Genomic DNA, 22,895 nt, shown 5'->3' with positions numbered 1-22,895 from the left:
ACATTGTGGTCAGGATGCCGTTGAATGACATCTGCTTTTCCTAAAGACAAGGGGACCGTTTGCTTTGCAGTGCGACTCTCCATGGACAGTGAAATAGAAGGTTGGACATGTTCAAATGAACCTAGTGTCTGTGTGTTTGCAGTCTTGTCTCTAAAGTTACTACATGTGCTTAGCCCACTTTAAACACTTGTCATTTCCGTCTGTGGAAGTGAACCTTTACTTCAGATAGAGAAATGTGACGTTCTGTACGGTTTACATTTACACTCCTGCCTTTGCTTTTTCGGAAAATGAAAGGATATGTTCTTTAAGATAAGCTCGAGCTGATCTGTTTTGACTGAATTCGGTCTCTGCTGAAGCACTTCTTTTTGCAGTTTCCTGAACTGAATGTGTCAACTTCCAAAATAGACACAAGAACGCTGTTCTTGAACATACATGTAGGAGGCTCGTGGAGGAGACCACCTTGTTCTGGTTTTGAGGCAAATAGATCGTTAACGTTTTGCTATTTCATATATTATTCTTATGTCCTTTTCATAGTTTGAACATATTCACTAGTTCTCTAGCTGCATGCACTTTCATTTCTATCATCTTAAATAGGACATGACAAAGATCCGCTTGTTTGACACTTCATTGCACCAAAACATCACACGGCAAAAGTAGGAAAAACAGCTCATTTGTGAGGCGGTCTTGCCATTTAGTGGTTCTGTTAGATGTAGTCGTGACCGGAGTGTGAGTGTGTGTGTGTGTATGTATGTGTGTAACACACACAGCAGTCCTGTGATCTGCGCTCTTGATTTCAGCACCGAGGACAGCGATGCACGAGGCACGCGCTTAAGTGAGCTCGCGAAACATTCACAAACACGACACAAGTTTGACAAACGAGCTTTATATTGGTAATGGTTATGGTTTGTGCCAGGAAAATGGAGATCAACAATCATTACACTCGTGTGAATTGTTTTCCAACAATGTTCTGCTCAACAACCTGTTGATAGTGATTGAAATGTTTAAAAAGTTTCACCCATTTTTCTTGCATTACATACAACACGTCACTAAAATCAAAAACTCTTTACTAAATATTAGTGTAATAGACTTTATATTGACTGCTACATGAATCATAACGTAAGCAAATTCTATAAATGGTATCTATTTTAATAATTAATAATAATAAAAATAAAAACGTATAACAACTGCTGTATTTTCTATAGTGCTTGTGTGATGTCAATGCACAGGTCATAACGTTGCTTAAAAACATTTAAGCAATAAATGTTTGAACATGAAGTTTACTGAATAACAAAATTTGAATAATATTTTGAATGCTTGAAAAATCCATCTCATGGGTGCTTGCACGGTGTAGAAAATTGCTTTTTTATCCTGAGGCAACATGATGCAGAGGGTTAATGAACTCAACAACCCTAGAGCTTCCATGGTTATGTTACCTCTAAATTAATATTCCACACCATGTTCCATCCAGGAGCTCATAAATTAGGCACTAGACACCTGTAATTTTTGTTATATTGGGATTTCAGTCGTGTCATATGTTTTGTTGCCGAACATTGCAAATACAAAATTTTCAATACTTGTGAACATTGATTGACTGAGGGATTGAGATTCATTCCATTTCTACAACACTGTCAGTTCTTTACAAGCGATATGCTTTTTTTTTATTGTTAATACGTCCTATTTCATAGGTACTCAATTTCCATTCAGGTTGTCTTTTATTAAATTCTATCTCATTTAGAGTAGTGCAGGAAATGTCAGAACAGTTAACCTGAGTTTCAGAGAACCTCTGGTCAGGTTATTTCATATAAATTTGAGGTCATGACAGTCATCTTGTTAAGGAACGGAGTCAGTTATGTCCTGTTATCAGTGTTTCTGCAGCTATCATCATGCTCTAAATACCCATTAAGATTAGCCAGCATATTGTACAGTGCCAGCCTTTCTCCACTGATTGCACCCTCCCAGATCCTGCTCAGTTTACTTCATTAGATCTGAGAAACATGTTGAATCATGTACAGTAGCTAGTGATAGACTAGAATAAACTTGATGTTTGACTTAGTGCACAATTAGATATTTTCTGTGGTCTGTCTGAATATTGGTTCAAATCAGTTGCTTTTATGGATTTGAAGCTTTTTTTAAGTGAAAGATTCCTTGGAGATGCATGAATTGATTCTGTCAGCTTCTAGCAGTAATTGGCCAAAATCCAGATAATATTTTTTGCACCCCAGACCAATGCAGAATACATTGTGCTTTAGTTGCTTCTATCTAACACGTGCCTCAAGGGCACAATCGTTAATTAGTGTTAAATCAGACAGCAGTTAGGGAGAATGGCACAACGGCCCTCAGACTGTTAGAGGAACATTGAAATTGACTGAAAATTAGATTTGTTAAGGCTTGAGCTTGAGTTAAGGATTCTTTGTCTTTTTTAAAACAATGATAAGCCACTGAAAGTAAAATATATAAGGAAATTACAGAAGATATGCTGATACCAAATAATGCTGCTGATGAAAGCATTTTCACTGTTAGTTTTATCACTGAAATATATTTGACATTGTACACTGTAGTCAGCATTGCTGCCCGGTTGTTTTGTATGCTTTGTCTGAATGATGACAGGGAGAGCTGAGCAAAATAGCTGACTCACATGAACAGTAAAGTCATTAATAATAGTATGAATGAGTCTTTTGTGAGATTTTTGTGGACTGGTTTATATAAAAGTTTGGAAAAACTACTCACAATACAGCTAGTCTGTATAATGATGTATTAGTCTGGCAGCACTGCCAAGCACGATAAAGGATTTTGTTAGTGCTTGCATAAACCGTGTCACACAATGGCACATGAAGTAGGAGATATAACCAGGGCATGTCTTGGAGGATGGGTAAAGCAGTTACTGTAGCTCATGGAGATGCCTGCCTGTGATTTAATTTGATTTGCTGCTGGTTTGTATGGAGATAAATTGAAGGGCTCCATTCGACCAGAAGGAGACCGCAGTGAAGTTTTTTTTCAAAATCCATTTTGTGATTTGGGAAGCTGGTTAAAGGGCATTATATGCAACAGAACTTTTTGAATGTTATGCATTAGTCTGTAAAATATATGTGAATAAGTTTACAAGAAGGTTCTACATGTTAATATTTATTAATGAATTAATATGATGGAACATATATACAGCATGTATAAATATATAAGCACATATTGTTAGTTCAAGTTAATGCATTAATCCTAATGCATAATTTTCTAACATAAAAATGTATTAGTATATGTAGTATATGTTGTATAAAACATTTTGAAATAGTAGAATAGAAGCAGGGTTAAGGCTGTCAGTCTGTGTATTATTAGTGGTGAGGATTTTTCAGTGACTCTGTCTGCTCTTTATATGGTTACGCCAGTAGATGGCATCAAGTAGCTTTATGAGTGAGTCATCGGCTCATCCATTCGAAAACATTGAAACATGTGACTGTCTTTGAGTGAATCATTTAATCATTCACTCAACCGATTTGTTTCAGACAAAGTAATTACCAATATCATGCCTAAAATCCTAAATATCAACATATTGCTTATTGAACTGTGGTATAAAATCAAGATTATACACCCCATGTTTGTTTCCTCACCAATAAAGCACGTTCTCGCTGCTCTATGCTTGTGATAGACATTAAATTATATCAGTACAGTGTAAAGTGTGTGACTAGCATAATGCCATGTCATGAGTCAGGCATGGAAAGTCTTCATCCCTTTATCTGTTTCATAGGACTAGTATTATTTCCAGAAGTGACACACACATGTTAACCCATTTAATCACTACTAACCTTGACAGCAAAGCAACATGTATGTAACAGTCACTGCTGGCATTTCCTACTAGAGCTTGAGCTTTCTTACACAGCCGGTCAGCTCGAGCTGAAGGTTCAGATCTCAAAATCAGGGCAGAAGAGCTCAACCTGTGTTTAAACACTCAATTCTTGTTGTAACACCTGGGAAAAGAAGAGGGTTTTTTTTATTTGTGTGTGTGCTGTGCAGTGATAGCATAGTACTCTCTGCAGCACCGGGAGTCAGTACTTGCTCCCAAGTCTAGACTGAAAGGGACTTGTTCTGTGTGAGCATTCCTGTGTTGGGACAGGGCACTTGCAGAGGCCTCATGCGGTAGGAAATAGTGCTGCTGCCTGTTGTAAAATTCCACTAACACACATGGATGGAAATACAGAAATGAGCACATGTTTACAACTGTGTACTTTCGTGTATAAATAGTTATTTTAGATAAGAATATTATATTTCCATACTTCTTACTACAACATGACAAAGTATGAATGTGTCCTTGTGGTAGAAACATCTAGTCACATATTACTGTGTTTTTGGTTTAACTTACCACAATCAGTGTTGGCATCTTGAACTACAGTACAATGTCCACCAAGGCTGATATGGTTAAAGGGGTCCTATTATGCTTTTCCACTTTTTCAACTTTAGTTAGTGTGTAATGTTGCTGTTTGAGCATAAAAAATATCTGCTAGGTTACAAAGCTCAAAGTCAACTCCAAAGGAATATATTTTATTTAACAGAATCCCCTTTTCAAGAACTACAACGAACGGCTTGTTTGGACTACAGCGCAGTTTTTCCGGATCTTATGAAGTCACAATGGTACTCATTTAAATAATCCCTGCCCATGGAATATGCAGGACGAGGCCTGGTTGAGCTGCATTAGAGAAGACAGTGTTGTCGCTGTCAAAGAGACACTGTTTTTTCCCAAACTCATTTGTTTTACTTGACGAAAGCTGACTAACTTAGAGTGGTAAAAATGTATTTTAAACTCTGTTTCTGAACATTATAACCCCTGCGTTTATCTGTGCGCTGCACATTTTATAGAGAACAGCTGGTTTTCTGTTGCTTTTTTGTAAGCTCACGATTAAATGGTGGATAACATCGTATCTATAATGTATAAGAAAATTACAAAAAACATACCACTCTGAAACGTCCTGTGAAATCCGTGCTTGCAAAGTCTGTTCATGTAATCCGTTCTACACAGTCCTCTTTTTCGTTAACATTGTCAGGGTCTGAATCAGGCTTGAATTTGTTGGAAATTGACGCCATCCTCAATATTTAAACTCACAGTTATGGAGGAGCGGGACATTTCCCGAACATGTGCTAAGCGCTACCAATCACAACACACTGGGCCAACTAACCAATCACAGGACATTTCGTATTTCGGAAAGAGGGGCTTCATCGAAATCGGCGTGTTCGAGCCAGACTGGGAAGAGAGGTGCTGTAATAATTGTTCGTTTTTTTGAACAACCAATAAGGAGAACATATTCTAGTACACCCCAAAAACAAAATCAAGACTTCGTAAAAGGCCATAATAGGACCCCTAATATGCTGCATCTCTTTTATTAGACTCTTCTCAGTCTTGAAGGTGGATTATGTAAATTCCTTTGTATCTCGTAATTGTAACTGGCATAATTTCAACTTTTTATGTCATAATTGTGATTTATTTTTTATTTTTTATTTTTTTATACAAGATTTAAAAAAATTGTCTCTGTAATTTTTGTAATATTGTGAGTGTGACAGTATGATTGTTCATAATTTTGACTAAAATACACATCTGAGAGGAAAGACTGACCCATCCTTAGGCTTTATTGAATAGCAAATTTTTTAGGTGACAAAATTACAGTGACTTGTTGCATTCATCTATTGTTATTTTGCAATACACATTTTGTATTTTTCTTCAGTCTTTCTAATAATATTTCACTAATTCAGTTTTTTCATTCTGACTACAAATATTATATTCGCACTGTATTTAACATTGTGAATACTTGCATTACTGGCTGGTAATGTGTTATGTTTGAGATGGAGCAATATTAGAGATAATGATGCATTACCCTATAGTTCATAGTTCATTCTCACATGAATTGAGTGATAGATACTATTCACGTCCTCTGATCTACTGCTGTTTCATGCTCTTATTCTGCTCAATGCGAGATGAGAGGGTGAATGCAGATGGTGGTTTCAGCTGGAAGAGCCTCTGCCAACAGCACTCCCCCTTCCCTCCACTAAATACCAGCCTATGTCATCCAGCAGAGCTTAACTCAGGAAGGGGTTTTTCCAGAATACCATTATTCTAGAGAGCTATTATTAACCACCTGATGGCCAAGCATGGGGTTTTGTGATTGATGAATAGTTAAGGATAGCAGCATACTACCATACTGTTCTATAAACCTGCAATATACAGTTTCCATATACAGTTTTCTGTATGCAGTACACAACAGAACACACTGCCTAGCGCCTAGAATACTATATCTCACAATGCAATGCACTCAACTTGACTTTCAATTTCCAATGTGACCCAAAAGTAACATCAGCTGTGCTTTTAACACATTTTTCATCATTTGATCAGATTGTTAAGATGTTTTATAACAAAATTGCATGTACAACGCTAATAACTAATTTATTTCTAAAACAACAACTGGATGCCACTCAATGAACTGAATATGCATGTAATTTAGTCATTTGACAAAATTGTTCCAAACTACATTTTTATATTAATAAAGTGTAGCATTTAAGAAAAAAACAGGCAGTATTCAGTGTACATGTATATTGTGAAGTATACAGTTTGTTTACATGTATATACAAAAGCAAGTATTATGTATAATCTTTAAGTGGGCACTGTAAACGTTAACAACACAGAAAGATGGTAACAGGGACGCCTACATAGCACTCATATCTCCTTCCATAGAATTATATATTAATGCAGTACATTATTGCTGTGGTTTATTGCAACAAATGAGTGCAGTCCCATTTGCTCCCATTACTTCACTCTCAGCATTATAATACAAGGAAGAGCGAGGTAGATCGAGTGAGAATCCACTAGGCTATTTTAGCGAAAGACAGAGCATTATTATCTCTGTGTTTAATCCAGGTGTGTTTGTTTGTGTATATGTGACTGTATAAACAGAATCCTCACAGATACAGAAGCAGTTCCTAAGCTGAAAACAAACACACACTCAGTCTTCAGCTCCTGACTCATCAAGTCTCCCACAGGAATAAATAGTGAATAGACCCTTAATGAAGTTCTCCTCTCATTGAGCTGTCTATCAGCTCCCTCTCTTTCTCTCTCAGCCATTACTCCCCAGGATCTCTCAGCTCACATACACAACGTATGTCTGACGTCCATGAATGTGACTCAGTGCCTTATTCTAAGAGAAGGGATGAAAAGAGGATGAGAGAAAGTTGTGGTTCAAGGTTGTGTTCAAGGGAAAGGCAGATTCTGAAATGCTTAAACAGCTGGAGGCAGTGTTGGAGGCAGTTTAGGTCAGCTCACACAAGAAGGCAGTCTCCAGAGAGAAAGATATGATGATATTGTCTTAGTCCTTTTTACACGTACTGTGAATGGCACATAATCATTTTGTATTCACACTTAGAAGTATCCCAGACATGATGCAAAAATAATGTTTTGGAGTTATTTTGTCCATGTCGCACATGCTGAACCCAGCAGAAAAAAAAAACTTGAAAATGCACAGTAAACCTATGAACAGTTTTGAAACATAGGCTTCTTTTTAAGTTACTTGCATATCATTTAGAAAAAGTCTTTCTGTTTAGTAAATCTGGCAGAATACACATGATATAAAGCTATTCTTTTGGGATTGAGTGCAGTTCTACCAGAAAGACTCGGGAGAGTTATTTCAATAAACCATACATTTATTGACAGCTCAGCAAGCTGATAAACTACAAAGTCATTTGGCGTAGGCCCCGTCCGTAGTGCATAATCCGAGAGTATCGGATCTGCGATTCCTGCCTAAAGATGAAGGCAGGGGCGCAGCCGACCCCCCCTGGGAGGTATGGACGGGACCATCCTGGTGGTGGTGGGGAGGATGGGGGTAATCGTCACTTCAGTATCTGCGAACTCAAACATGTGTAAGTACCGTGCTTTTATACAGTGAGCATAAGAATATGATTGGATAGAAGTGAAGGCAATAAGTGACGTAGTAATTGAGTCTTCCCAGCAGAACTTATGCTAAAGCTTTCATTTCTTCAGTTTAATTTACTAATTGGCTTCATCACTGTCTCCTCTCCACAAGTAAGCTGGTGTATGGTGGGCGTCCTGGCGCAATATGGCTGTCGTCGCATCATCCAGGTGGATGCTGCACATTGGTGGTGGTTGAGGAGGTTCCCCCTTCCATGTAAATCGCTTTGAGTACCCAGAAAAGCGCTATATAAATGTAAAAACGTACTATTATTATTATTATTATTAATTAGCTAATTTATTTTTGGTCCCGTTCCTCGCGTACATTTTTAAGTTTAAAAAAAAAAAATCTGATTAATTGTGGGCACTTTTTCTGCTTCTCTTGATTAAGAGTAATTGTCTGAGATATTGGTGATACTGTAACAACACTGACTTAAAAACACAGACAAACATGTTAAAGATTAGCTTATTAATATCAATAAGCTTCTCTCAAAAGCTAAAACAGTGAAATTCCTAAGTTTTTATAATGTAGAGTGAGTTAATATATGATAAATTAAATCAGGAAACTAGATAATGTTAAAATAATAAACATCCGTTAACGTCGTTCTCTTGATTGTTGTTCACATGAAAGTGCAATAATTCTGATGAAATGTAAAAAGTAAAAACAATCTTGATAAATAATCACAATTATCATTTTTGACATTATATAATACATAATTGATTATCAGTTTAACATTATCATGCAGCCCTAATACTTCCGATAACCAATTTATACTTTATGGCCATTATTAAAGAAAGTAGTGTGTGTTGACAGCTCAGCAACAGAATAGGGAAATGATAATATAACGTATTCGTCAACATAAAAAAGAAAGCAAAAAATATGGCTTTGTGAGTTTTAGTTCACTTTTCTTCATTAAATATCTGCTCTCGTGCCTATTGGCTGTCACATTTGTAGTTTATGGAGAAATAGGAAGGTTTTGCACATGTCACTGTGTTGCTTCAGCTCTGATTGGTGGCCCCCTGCATGTGGCCCCTCCCCCCAACCCCCTCTCCCTCTGCAGTGTACGTGTGTGGCATTTTGAGCTCACACGCGCAGCAGGTGGAGATGACATCATCTGCACTGCAGCAGACTGCAGCACTGTGTCTGAACAAAGACATGTCAATGCTGCTGCTAACTGGTGCTCGCACGGCCTCTCTGTCTGTCTCTCTTGCCATCTTTGTAGCTTCCATCTCTCTCTTTCCTGGCATGGTATCTGAATGAAGACTTAACACTGACTGCACACAGACTGAAGCCCACTGATTCAATAAGTCATAGTTTCATTTCATTTCATTGCATGAAAGCTAATCATGCAAGTCCTCACCCAGCAGGGTTTAGTAATGGTCGTTGTAAAGGCTTTGAGGTTGGGTTAAGAGATTTGAACAAATCCCTTAACTTTGGAAAATATACTGCAGAATTTATGTTGCGAACATGAATTAAACCTTTTCTAAGTAGCTGTAAGACTTTTTGCCTGACTGACAAGGTAGCCACCCAGCAATTCCCTTGTAACCATTCAGAACAAGTTAGTAACTGCATAGCAACATGTTAAGTTATACTCTAAACCCAGACAGAAAAATGTATTTGGGCCAGGTCTTCATTAGCATTTGGCGCAGATACGCTAAACGGACCTGGGCCGGGCTCATTCTTTCCAACGGCCCAATACCGGAACAGGTTGGAATTACGGATCAGAGACAGATCTGGGCCAGAACTGGCCCAGTACAGTTATTAATGCCATTAATACTTTAGCAATTGGCATAGCAATGCACTGCTAACCACCCAGAACACATAACATTTATTTTGGTGAGTTTTGCATAGGCTCTTTCAGCAGCACTTTAGCAACTACACGGAAAACCATAGAAACTACAAAGCAACATGCTAAAAATCACTCAAGGCTGGAATACACTACACAATTTATGCTCAGATTGTTGCCCTGATTTGCAATCTAGACGAGTCAAAAATAGTTGACGAACTATAGCTAGTAGACTGAAAGTAAAACTTAAGTTAATTTCAGGTTCTTCCAATTACTGAAAATTATTTTTAATAGTTTTGGTTAACAATAACAACACTGGTAGGAACAGAGCCAGTCAAGGTTGCTGACTCTGGGCCATGTGTTGCTTCATTACAATACTCCATGACCTTTACATAGACCCTAATAATACGATTGTAATTGAACTAGTAGCACAGTCGGGATAAAAAAGTCGTGTTTTTTTTTTAAAGGGTGGTTTAAACCTTTTGTAATCCGATCGAGGGGACATATAAACACCTGATCTGATTGAAAACCAAAACTGGGTTCTATTACGTAGAAATGGCGTAATACACGTGGAACTAGCTGTTGTTGTCAAATATAGTGTCATAAATGACTGTCGTGTCTTAGATTCTCCTTCCACTCATTGTCTGTGAGGTGGAACATCCCTCCAGTCTTTGTTTCGGACTCTCATCCACAGCCTTGTTTTGGGTGCGGGAACGAGCGTTTTTACTGCTTAATAAATACGCAGCACAGCACAAAGCTTCATGTGCTCGTCGTCTTCTAATAGAGTGGTGCAGGTATGACGTTTCTTTGTAGGTCAACCGGCAGTTAGCATCACACTGGTTCCTTCGACAAAAACCCAATAGGCAAAAAAACATGCTCTGTGATCAACAACAACATTGATACATTTGAGTTAGAATAGTTTATAAGAGCACAATTATAAGCATAATGAGGCTGTGAAAGCATACGGAGTTTACCTGTTATGTGTGATGACATTTAATCTCCCCGACTGCCTCTGTAGTTCCATTTACAGCCACTTGTTAGCAACCGCCTTTTTCAAGACACGTAACAGAAAAAAACGTACTTTAAAAAATCACAAGTGGGGTAATATTAATGTATTTTTATGTTGTAGTATAAAACGTGAAAGTGTCTTGAGCTTGAGTTCACCATAGACCTTATTTCAGCCATTTAACCAAAATCCCATTCAAAAAACCCATTGACTTCGGCTAAAATGCTAACTCGCTTCCGCGTTTTGCGTTTTGGCCTACAAAGTGATGTCATACCTGCACCACTCTATTAGGACCCGAAATAGATAAATATTAAGTCTGCAGTTTAAAACAAAGAAAATAAGCAATTTAGGAGAATAGTGTAGCAACGTTAGACGTGGGGGAAGGAGGAGGCGGGAACCGGCGAACATTCAACAACTTTATTAATGTAAAATAACCAAACAACAAAACGAAAGTAAAGACAGCAGCCCCTCACGTACGACTCCTGTCATATATAATAAAACAAAACACAACATAAGTCCAGGCCTGGTCCTCTCTTGATCTTCACTGTCGTCGCTCCTTTTATGCTTCCGCTCCTCCGTGAGAGATACGAGACCGGTGCGTCGCGCAGGTGACGCTTATCATTAATCACGCCACCGGCCTCGCGCCGCTCTCTCACGACCCTCGGCCTCGTCCTGCTCGCCACAAATAGTATGAGGAAATATATTGGTGCAGTGTGCGCATGTCTTTATTCCAATTTGAAGCTTGTGATATACACATATAAACGCGCACATCAACCCGACCACTTTATTTAGCGTTCATGTAAACACTCGGATTCATCTGCTTAATAAAGGATGATTTCATTCCGATTGAAACAAAAAGTGTCCATGTAAACGCAGCTACTGTAAATGACTGCTGTCCTTTCGGCAACCAGACTCTTACTGAGTTGTCAAACAGTGTGAATTTATGTACATGATCACTCTTGACATTTTCACCAGGCAACCAAACACTATCTGTTTGCTTTGTGGTGTTCATGGCCCTCTAGATTAATACTTTTGTTTAGTCAAAAGACATAAAATATTGCTTACTAGCTACATTAGCATGGGCGATACAGATTTTTTTTTTTAACCTTTTTGCCCTTTTGTCGTCTCTCAATATGCCTCTTCGTTCATCAATAAACTGACACTGGAGCAAACCACAGCCCAGCATGCCCCTGTCGCCTGGTTACCGTGCAGCTGCAGGTTGCCACAGAAACAGGCTTATCAGTGAGAGACACATACAGTTCTCAGTACTGGTGCTGTAATTCACCTGTGCTGGTCTCAGTTCTCATCTTTTACATCTGCACAGTGAGCATTTCTGATTGACAGATTACATGGCCATGTTTAGTGTTAAATCCAGTAAGAAAACCAGCTTGATGTGTCTGGATTTGGTTTACAAAGTAACTTTGTAAGCATTTAACTCATCCTACGTCCTAGCCACAATTCACAGAACACCTTAGCAACCCTATAGCAATGCCCTGGGCACTATTGCATAATGGTAGTGAGGTTTGCATGTGCAGAAAATGTACAAATCTAGTTAGGAAGTACAAATTCCAAACAAATCTGTGTATGTTCACTGCTGTGTTTTTGAAGCTGAATGTGTTGATGTGCCTCATTAATGATTCCATTAATTTAAAATAATGACTGCAATTACGGAAATGGTGATTGATAACATCAGACTCTGTGTCTTGATTGGAAAGCATAAGGGTAATGACTGAGTTTTAATTAAACATCCAATATAGAATTTTGCTTGGGGATGTGAGCTAAACCAGAGAAGAATTTATTTCAGACCTCAGTGAGTGCGGTTTACAGCAACCATTTGCATTGCAGAAGTGTGAATTGTACAATCATTAGCGAATTTCGTTCATTTAGATCTTTTATTTTATTGTATAACTAAAGTTTGAACCCAAGTGGTTAAACTGATTGGAATTGTCCTCTGCAGATAACCAGTTCAGAATGTCCATCCTGGAGCGGCTGGAACAGATGGAGCGCAGGATGGCTGAGATGGCTGGTCAGCAGCAGCAGGGCAGTGGAGGAACAGCGGGGTCTGGAGGAGGAGGAGGAGGAGGAGGAGGGGGGAATGGAGGCGTTAATAGCCAATCTCAGGTACAGCAGCACATCAGTAATTGTTATGTGTGAGATTAGAATGTATTTTAAAACGCCACGAACAAGTATGATCAGCCATATTGTAAAGTCTTTCCATTGTCCATGTGTATGTATACCGGTATATACTGTATATACAGTATATATTCATGTATGTATATATATCATTTTGTTTATTATGTGTTTGTTGATGGGTGGTTGTTATTTCATGTTTCCCAGTTGTGTTTATAGCTGCCATGATTCAGCTCATAAAAAAACATAGTCATTTAGAAACTAAATGTAATTTGCATTTACAATAAACAATATTAAAATTCAGTTACATCCCTTAGATGAAAAGTTTTGCATATTGTAATAACATGGTGTTTATTAAAACCAGTTTTGTGAGCCAGTTGAGCCAATTTATTATAATGATTGTTCACAAAATGTTCATCGCTGCAGCTTTTCCTCTCATAGATTATACAGTAGCTTTTTTTTTTTTTGAGCCATAAAAAATGATGCAGAAAGCAATGAAATTTTGTGAAAGATTGTGACAGTTCATTGAACTTGTGAAGACATGAAGCACTCCATTTTCTCCTGCAGTGTATCTCGGGACAGGCAGGAAGCTCTTTTGAGAGTCGTGTGGTGGTTGTTTGTGAGAAGATGATGAACAGGGCCTGCTGGGCCAAATCCAAACACCTGATTCACTCAAAGACCTTCCGGGGCATGACCTTGCTACACCTTGCTGCAGGCCAAGGCTACGCCACCCTCATCCAGACTCTCATCAAATGGCGGTCAGTTAAAGCGATAAGAGCACTCAGATCTATCTACTGTACATCTGTGTGTAAATATGTTTTTGTGTTATTTCCTCTGTCATTGCTAACCATGAGAAATGGTATTATCTTATCTAGCACGAAGCATGCAGACAGCATTGATCTGGAACTTGAGGTGGACCCTCTCAACGTGGATCACTTCTCTTGCACTCCACTGGTATGTTCCTCAAGCAATTTTAATTGAACTTTGGTGCATTTGACAACTCCATTGCGCCGTCTTTGCTTTTCTTACTCCTCTTTTTACTCTGTTTCCTTGTTGTAGATGTGGGCTTGTGCTTTAGGTCATCTGGAGGCAGCAGTGGTCTTGTACAAGTGGGACCGGAGAGCACTGGCAATCCCAGACTCTCTAGGCCGCCTGCCCCTCTCCATCGCCCGCTCCCGTGGCCACACCAAGCTGGCGGAGTGTCTGGAGCAGCTCCAGAGGGAGGAACAGCAGCAGCAGACCCCGTCCTCCTTACCCCCTACCTCCAGCATGTCTTTCTCTCCCAACCCTGACATCCCCACCTCCAACAGCTGGATGGTCAGCTGGGGCAGTGACAGTATGGTGACCCCCAGTGGGCAGAACACTGGTACTACCACCACTACTACAACACCTTGCACCAACCAGAACCCTGGTGAGAACCTCTAAAGTAGTTAGTTTTACTGCAAGATAGTAACAAAAAGTTGCTAATTGCTTTAAAGCTATTTAAGGGGGCATTTTCTTATGGTCACACTTTAGATTAGGGTCCAATTCTCACTATTAACTAGTGATTAACTACGACTTGTGCCTCAATAAACTCCTAATTACTGCTCATTAATAGTAATTAGATACTTGTAAGTAAGGTAGTTGTTAAGTTTAGGTATTGGGTAAGAACTGGGTAGGATTTAGTGATTATATGTGCTTTATAAGTACTGTCTTCAGCATTTCTTGATCCTTCAGAAATCATTCTAAAATGCTGATTTGGTGCTCAAGAAACATTTCTTATTATTATCAATGTTGAATTCAGTTGTTCTGCTTCGTTTTTGTCAAAACCGTGATGCATTTTTTCAGGATTCTTTGATTAATAGAAAGTTCAAACAGTATTTATTTGAAGTTCTTCTGTAACATTATAAATGCCTTTAATGTCACTTTTGATCATTTTTATGTATCTGTGTGTATATATATCAGAAGTACAGTATAAACCAATTCACTAAAATGAATCGGACTTTCCAAAACTAAATATGAGACTGATAGATGTTTTAGGAGAGCTCACTAGGCTACTAGTTGATAAACGCTACTTGTAGCTCATTACTGTTTTGAAATCGGACTAATGCTTCTTTACTGAAAATATTACAGCAGATTTGCTTGCCTAATGTAATACTTTATTAGCCTGGCTCCGCCCTCCTACGTACTTCCGCTCAATTTTCATTTTCCTTCAGTACTCCGTCTGGGTTTGCGGTATATTCGTGGGTTTTCTCCGGCCAAATTTTTACCAGTCCAATCAGCAAACAGAGGGAGTGGCTGAGAACGATGACATTGAGGTTGTGCGCTAGTTTGAGTTGTAGGGTTACGTCACAACAAACGTTAGCGATTGGTTATGGCAGATCCAGAGTAACCCTGGGCAGATCCAATAGTTTTAAACTACAACAGAGTACCCGCCTTCAAGGAAGTTAACGCTTGTCAATGGAGAGCGGCCTGACTCTCTGTACAAATGAAATGTACGAGAGTCTGGTAGGACCAGGCTAATACTTTATAGTATTTGCTTCAATGAGCTGTACTTGCTGCACAATCTAACTCCGTCCTCTCCTCTGTGTACAGCTCAATCTCTCTTTCTCTTTTGTGCATAGATTTGAGAAGACCGAGATCAGAGCCCTCCAGCTACTACAGCAACGAGTGCCAGCAGGAAATCCCCCTCGCCAAGAAACACAAGCCCAACCCAGAGCTTGTGCAAGCACAGCTGGAAAAGCCCATGTCGGTTCCCTTGAACATGGAGCAGCAGACACATAAACTGTCAACCAGCCCTAAGACCCTCGCCTCCACCCCATCCAGCCCGGATAAAAGCGTCTCTGAGGATTTAGGGACAGGGGGCATCCCACAAGCCAAGATGGCCTCTTTCCGTGGAGGGCATAAATGGGGCACTAGAGAAGTGCTCAGGAAGGGAGGCATCAGCAGCGTAGGGAAGGAGAAGTTGGCCAGCCGATTACGACAGCGCGGCGAACCCCTCAGCATGCTGGGAATGGTGGAGAGGGAGATTGTAGACACAGAGATGCTTTCTTACAAGGAGGATTTAGAGAACCAGGACTGCCTCTCTCACATGGAGGACCTTCAGGTGAGAGAAGTGCACATACACAAACTCACACAGTGCCCTAAGCGGCACTCACTCACAGTCAGCCAGCCTCATTCACACCTGTATTGATGCATTTGTCAGTAAATAGGCTCAGCAAACAAACACTGCTACAAGCATTGAGAGGCCAAGGGGTTTATAGAGCACCATCCGTCCTGCTGACATTTGAAATAAGCGCTGGAGAGCCGCGGTCACAGCCCCGCTCTCTGCACAGACCTTCGTCACCACATAATACACTTCTGCCATTGATTTGCTCCTATTGCCAGGAGTTAGTCCAGCTCCATTCATCTCTGTCACTCTATGGGGATAGAGGGGCTGTTGCAGCGTGTTCCTCCAAAGTAAACACCCCGGTGCTTGATTGATCGGCTGGGTTAGCAAGTGTGTGTGCTTTTTGTCACACTAGAAAGTCAGTGCTTGTGTAACATTGAATGCATGTGTTTGTTTTTGCTTGTTTGTGCGCCTCACAGGCGAATATGATGAGCCTGGCGGAGCACATCATTGAGGCCACTCCGGAGCGCATCAAGCGGGAACATTTTCCAACCGTGGAGTCTGTTCCTCTGGACAACAGTGGCCTCACCAACACCATGAGCTGGCTGGCCAGTTACCTGGGAGACGTGGAACACCTGCCCAGCATCATCCACTTGAGGTTAGCCAACGGCTTTTAAAACGCATACTTTAATATACATATGTACTGAAATGCACGACCAGGGTGGGAAATTAACTTTTTTGCCCAACCACAGTGACTGATGAATGCAGAATTTTACCAGCCACTCCAAATTTTTACAAAACTTTTTTTTTTCAGTTAAAGGAGAACTCCGGTCAATTTTAACATTGAGCTCATTTTTTTGTACATTTGGAGTGCTGTCAATACAGAGAACAACGACAAAAATCGGTGTTGCCTACACCTTGTTATCCTCTTTTTAAAATTTGCACCCTGTTGACTTCAATGGGGCAAGTTTTAAACCTGCTTTTAGCCTCTTAACATCCTTGATGTGTCATTAAAAGTGCCCAGCCATGTGAGTGATTCCTTCAGAGTGAACACAGTGAATCTGACTGCAGTAGATGTGAAAGATATGAATAAAAGTGATGTTAATTCAGCCAGCGCACATACCTGTATTTTCTTCCTGTTTTCGATCGAAGTCCACAGTAATCGACCGGAAAAATTCAAATTGACCGGAGTTCTCCTTTAAGATATATTTCAGATATATAGCAAACATATACAGCATTAACATCGTTTTTTCAGAGAGTCCACTTTAAAATAACTAAGTTAACTGAGTGAAAATGGATGTAGTTGTAACACTTTTTGAAAACACACACACAAAAAAGTAAATATAAAGTTTCTGTTGCACTGTTTATGTTTTCAACATTAATAACATGTTTTTAACACTGACAATAATAGGACATTTTTCTTGAACATTAAATCAGCATATTAGAATGATTTATGAAGGACTATGAAGAATGGATTAATGGTTGCTGAAAATTCAGCTTTGCCATCACAGGAATAAATTAAATTAAAAAATATATTAAAATATAAAAAGTTAATTTTGTATTGTAAAACAATTTCACAATATTACTATTTGATAAATATTAAATCGTATGAATATTTTTATTGTATTTTTGATCAAATATATGCAGCCTTGGTGAGCATCTTCCATAAAAAAAAAAATATATATATTTTGTTGATTTGACCGTATAGCAGCCAAAAATATTATTGCGCAAATGTGAACCTGTAGTGCATTCACATTCTTAATATACATTTTAAGCGAAGAGCATGATGGAGCAGAGATGTTACCTGCGTTTGTCTAGTGGCGGGTGTTAATTTCCCACCCTGAAAATTAAAGGAAAAACAAAATGTATGCCTTAGCCCTGCTAACTTCATATATGTATGTGCCTGTTTTGTTTCTGTGCAGTCCCATATACAGTGAACCCCTGACCCCTCCCTCCAACCCTAGTCTGAGCCCGGGTAACTCGCCCATGCGTGAGGGCCCGTTTGAGAAGCCGACCTTGCCCGCTCCAGCCGAGTGGAGTGAGTTTCTCAGAGCCTCCAACAGCAAAGTGGAAAGAGAGCTAGCCCAGCTCACGTTGTCGGACCCCGAGCAGAGGGAGCTCTACGAAGCCGCACGGCTGGTGCAGACCGCTTTCCGCAAGTACAAGGTACAGGCCAGTGGCTCGGGTGCCACGCGCTTGTCTTGATGTGTGAATAGAGACAGGATGTAAACGTCTGTGCACAGGTATTGGTAGGAACGAACATGGGACGAACACTCTGTCTCCTTCCTGCTTTGTCCTTCCTTTCAATTTCATTAACACGCAGACACAGAGTAGTCAGTCCCCACAGCTTCCGCATGGGTAAGGTGGCTTAACCAGCGCATGGCCTGGCTTATAAGGAGCGATTGCTGCCTCCTGTGGCTGCCTGTAATGAGTTTCCACAAAGATTCACCAGCTGGCCAAACTGGCGGCTTGTGCTCAGAGGCATCTGGTCTCTCAGCACCCAGCTGCACCTAAGCAAGAAGGGCGTCTTTTCTCTATGACTTTCATTCTCCTGCAAGTGAGCAGCCTAGTGGCCGTCTCCCATGTGTTTCCCACCCCTCAGACCAACTCTTTTCCTTCTCTCCCTGCAGGGACGCCCACTGCGCGAGCAACAGCAAGTAGCCACCGCTGTCATTCAGCGCTGTTACAGGAAGTACAAGCAGGTAATCCTTTAAGATGCTCTGACATTGTCTTTGCCAACCTTTGCTGGATGTCTGGTTAATGCGTCAAGTTCCAGCAAACGCAATTGAGTCAATTATAAGCTTTCAGAGCAACATCAACCGCAAGGTCACATTCATGACAAATCTTTCTTTTTTCTTTCTTTTACAAGCTAACATGGATAGCCTTGAAGGTAACTTTTTTCATTGTTCATGCATTATTTAAAGCAGATTTTTTTGGACTGGAGAAAATTCAAATTGATTCAATAGCAATGGCCACTTATACACTGTCATTCACACATTTTGACAAAAGTATGTCTCTCTGCACATTACTTGCAAGGGACACCACACCACACTGTGCGGACCAAAGAGACAGATCTCGCTAGACCAGGTGTTTTTAAATTGAGTCTGGAGTCCCTCAGTAGGCTGCAAGCGGGATTTAGGAAAAATTTACCTGGAAAAATGTAAAATTTTATTTTAGAGATCCCACCGTGTACTGTAAACCTGCTGTAGGAATATATTCGTTGTCAAAGGCACAATAAAAATACATTTGAATTGAATTAAAAACGTTTTTCTTTAGTTTATGCATCTAACATTACATAACAGCGGGTAGAACTTAATACAAAGTCAATATTTTTAGATCATATTTTAGTCATTTGCATTGGCTTCAGTACAGTAACAATATAAAAGCCCATTTAATTTAGCAAACTTTATATCACGCTTTTTATCTCACATAGGATAAATGGCTGAAAATATATACTGTAGCTGCCTTTATATTTTAAGAAGCGGGTAGTTTTTGGTGGTCCTGGGCTTTAAAAAGTTTGGAAACAACTGTATTCTAGAAATAAGATTTTAAAAAATGCAACTTGTAAAGAAAGAAATGCATACAGGTTTGTTGGGTTCAACTATCAACATTTTCACTGTTGGGTGAACTATCCCGTTAAATACGGTTTTCGCTTCCTAAACTTTGCAGTGTGTGTGTGGCCAATGTAAGTCAAATAGGGTGCAATTAGTTTTTTGTCATTAATGTCTTGAAAATGTGTGTTTATGTATCAGTATGCACTTTATAAGAAGATGACGCAGGCCGCCATCCTTATCCAGAGTAAGTTCCGCAGCTACCACGAGCAGAAGAAGTTCCAGCAGAGCCGGCGGGCGGCCGTGCTGATCCAGCAGTGTTACCGCAGCTACAGGGAGTTTGGCCGGCTGAGACCCCACCACAGAGCAGCCACCGCGGCACTGGTCCAGCACAAACTCAGGTAGCACCCATACACCGCCCCGAGATAAAACGTCTGTCCAAATCTGATTCCAACTGTTGTTTGATATTATGTAGTCAGCCAATAGCACTTATGAATCTGTTCCAAGTGGCATAGTATTCTGATATTTTATTCATGGACAAGATGTGATATGCCAAGTTAAAAGTGTTTAAAAGCGACATTTGTGTTTCAGAAGCAGTCTTCTCACTAAGAGGCAAGATCAGGCCGCCCGCAAGATCATGAAGTTCCTCCGCCGCTGCCGCCACAGGTATTCTCCCACTACCACCATTCATCCGCTACCTGAAACACTCCTGATTCAAATACAAATGTGACGCTTTTTTTTGGTGAACTTATTACAGATACTAACAGAACTAACAGAAATCTTTGAAAGTGTGATTCATTAATCATGAGTGGTTTAGTGAGAGGTGCTCCTCCCTTCCCTTGCCTCCCCCTCCACCCCAATCATCATCATATCTGCTGTGTGCTAATAGCTGTCTGGTGTTGTTTTGCTGTTAATGCAAAGCCCCTTGATGGACCATAGACTATTCAAGCGGGTGAGTGCAGCCTCAGCGATTCAGTATGTCTCCCTTTTTTCTACTGTATCTCTCTTCCTCTCGCTCGTCACACACACACACACACTTCTTATCTTGCTCCTTCTTGCCCTCCTCATCACCGTTGCTTGATGCCTGCTTGCATGACAGCTACCAACTGGACGCACAGATGACCGAGATCAAGGGCCTCAGCATATGATCGGCCTCAGGATATCAGTTGTGTCTTGCTATCCACTAACCACCGAGATGCTGCATTAAACAAGCACCTTTTTCTCCTGTCTAGATTATTTAAGTTTCCTTTACTTCCTGCATTTGTAAAGAGGAAAAGATAAGATAGACGGAAGAATTGAAGGTTGTTTGGTGTAAACAACGTTGCATGGAGATGATGATGGTGATGATGATGATGAGTCTTGCTCTTTGACCATGAGGCATGCTGGGAAATATGTGACCCAGAGAAAACTGTCTGCCTCTCTGGCTTGTGTTTTGGTTCTGACTAAAGCCTGTTTTATTGCACATGCTGCAGTGGGAACTGTCTATCTCTTTTTAATTGTTTGGTTGTAGATAATACATCTTTGTACAAAAAAAGCAAAACAGCACAAAAACAAAGTTGCTCGTATTTTATTATACGTTTGATGCATTTCAAAAGGAAGTAGACAGAATGATCATCAGACAGCAGACAACTTTTTTTGTCAAAGACTACAAGATGAGAAGGTTTCAGACTGGTTTAGTATTAAATGAAATGCAGACTATTTTAAGCTTTTTGTCCTAAATATCTACTTAGAGCAGAAACTTACAAGGTGAGGCAATGAAGAAAATGGGGCAAATCGTCAGTGAAGATCTGAGAGAACTTTTGCACAGAGCACTGGCTAGAACAGTGTCCTTTCATACAAGTGATATAGAAATTATTATTGTTAATTTATATACACTACTGTTCAAAGGTTTGAAATAAATAATGAATACTTCTATTTAGTGATGATTTAGAGTAAATACATTTATACTGTATACTACAGTATGTATACTATATAACTGTTTTCAGCATTGATAATGATAATAAGAAGAAAATATTTTCTTGAGCAGCAGATCAGCATATTAGAATGATTTCTGAAGGATCATGTGACACTGAAAGACTGGAGTAATGATGCTGAAAATTCAGCTTTGCCAACACAGGAATACATTTTTCTGTATTTTTGATCTAATAAATGCAGCCATGGTAAGCATAAGAACTCAAAAACATGAAGAAAAAAATCTTACTGACCCTAAACTTTTGAACTGTAGTGTATTGTCTTATGTAGATGAATCTTTAAACTGGTTGAGTGTTCCACATAAACCATGCAATCTCATAACAGTCGGTGTTCAACAATATCTTTTACACTGTGCTGGATGGATACTTAAAGATTTAAATGGGTTTTCTTAAAGTTTTCTTTTCTGTTTAAAGGAATAGTTTGCCCCCAAAAAAATTGTCTTGTACTCACCCTCAATTTGTTCCAAGGCTGTATGAATTATTATTTTGATTTTATTTTTTGTGGGTGGAACACAAAAGTAGTTGTTTAGAAGAATGTCCATCCGCAGGGACAGCCATTCATTTTCATTGTATAGAATAAAGCTGCTTGGACATTCGGATAAATATCTGCTTTTGTGTTTCATGCAAGAAAGAAACTATAACCACTTTAACCACAGCTTGATTCGATCTTCTCTGCTCCCTGAGATAAATGCTCAAATGAGATGGGAGATTTTGAACCTGTGTACCTTAACGTCTGTCTGTTTGTTTGTTTTTTCAGAGTGAGAGAATTGAGAAAGGCCAGGGAACATGAGAGCGTCCAGAAGAGCCCCCTCACAATGTGACATTACTCTCCAGACTCTTCCTTTCAGTTTTTCTGTTTCAACCAGAGACGTTTTACAAGAGGAAAAAAATAGCAAGAACACTGCAACTCTTACTACTACTGTATGACTGATACTTCGGCTACTAAACAACTGCGTTTTTTTCATATCTCTTTATTCCTTCTATGTTTCTTTTATGAAGAAAAGAGGCAACTGCTGTTGATCAAAACAAACTCAAAGGACGTTGTTTTAGGAGGAAGAACATTTGCTTCGTGGCATTTTTTGCACTTTTTAATGGATTGATTTGTCATTTTGGATGAGCATTGAAATGTTTCGTTTGAAAAGGGAAAAAAAGAGAATGGATGGAAGATTGGAAGTCATGCTCTTCAGTGGCTCTGAAGAAAAGAGAAAGATGGTGACAAAATATGGCGTCGACACAGAAACATGGCCGGACCTGTTCCGAGTGTATTTCGTAGGTTTCAAAAAGATGACAAGATGTGTTTGGAGGGTCAAATTGTTACCAAAAATGATGTATAATTCATGAATTAGTTTTTGTACAGCCAGACGAATTCATCAGAAACTTCTTCCAGTCTGTCCCTTACAGTCGCCCGTCTTCTCTTGGCTACAAGGGGA

At 39.6% G+C, this 22,895-nt stretch overlaps 1 protein-coding gene across 1 annotated transcript in view; it reads left to right on the top strand.

The window, feature by feature from the left end:
• The window catches only part of camta1a (calmodulin binding transcription activator 1a), a 434,758-nt gene extending 412,091 nt beyond the window's left edge, over positions 1-22,667 (top strand). The window contains 13 exon segments of the mRNA XM_079849916.1: positions 12,684-12,847; positions 13,424-13,614; positions 13,732-13,810; positions 13,916-14,267; positions 15,460-15,941; positions 16,424-16,602; positions 17,867-18,110; positions 18,575-18,646; positions 18,814-18,834; positions 19,697-19,896; positions 20,087-20,161; positions 20,417-20,447; positions 22,223-22,667. Of these exon segments, the coding sequence (XP_079706042.1) occupies positions 12,684-12,847; positions 13,424-13,614; positions 13,732-13,810; positions 13,916-14,267; positions 15,460-15,941; positions 16,424-16,602; positions 17,867-18,110; positions 18,575-18,646; positions 18,814-18,834; positions 19,697-19,896; positions 20,087-20,161; positions 20,417-20,447; positions 22,223-22,255 (2,123 nt within the window). The 3' untranslated portion in view covers positions 22,256-22,667.
• Positions 22,668-22,895: the final 228 nt, after the last annotated feature.

This window comes from Squalius cephalus (genome assembly GCF_949319135.1).
Source record: "Squalius cephalus genome assembly, chromosome: 18".
Classification (NCBI taxonomy): domain Eukaryota; kingdom Metazoa; phylum Chordata; class Actinopteri; order Cypriniformes; family Leuciscidae; genus Squalius; species Squalius cephalus.
Note: the sequence above shows the minus strand (reverse complement) of the source record. Positions and strands in the feature narration are given on the sequence as shown.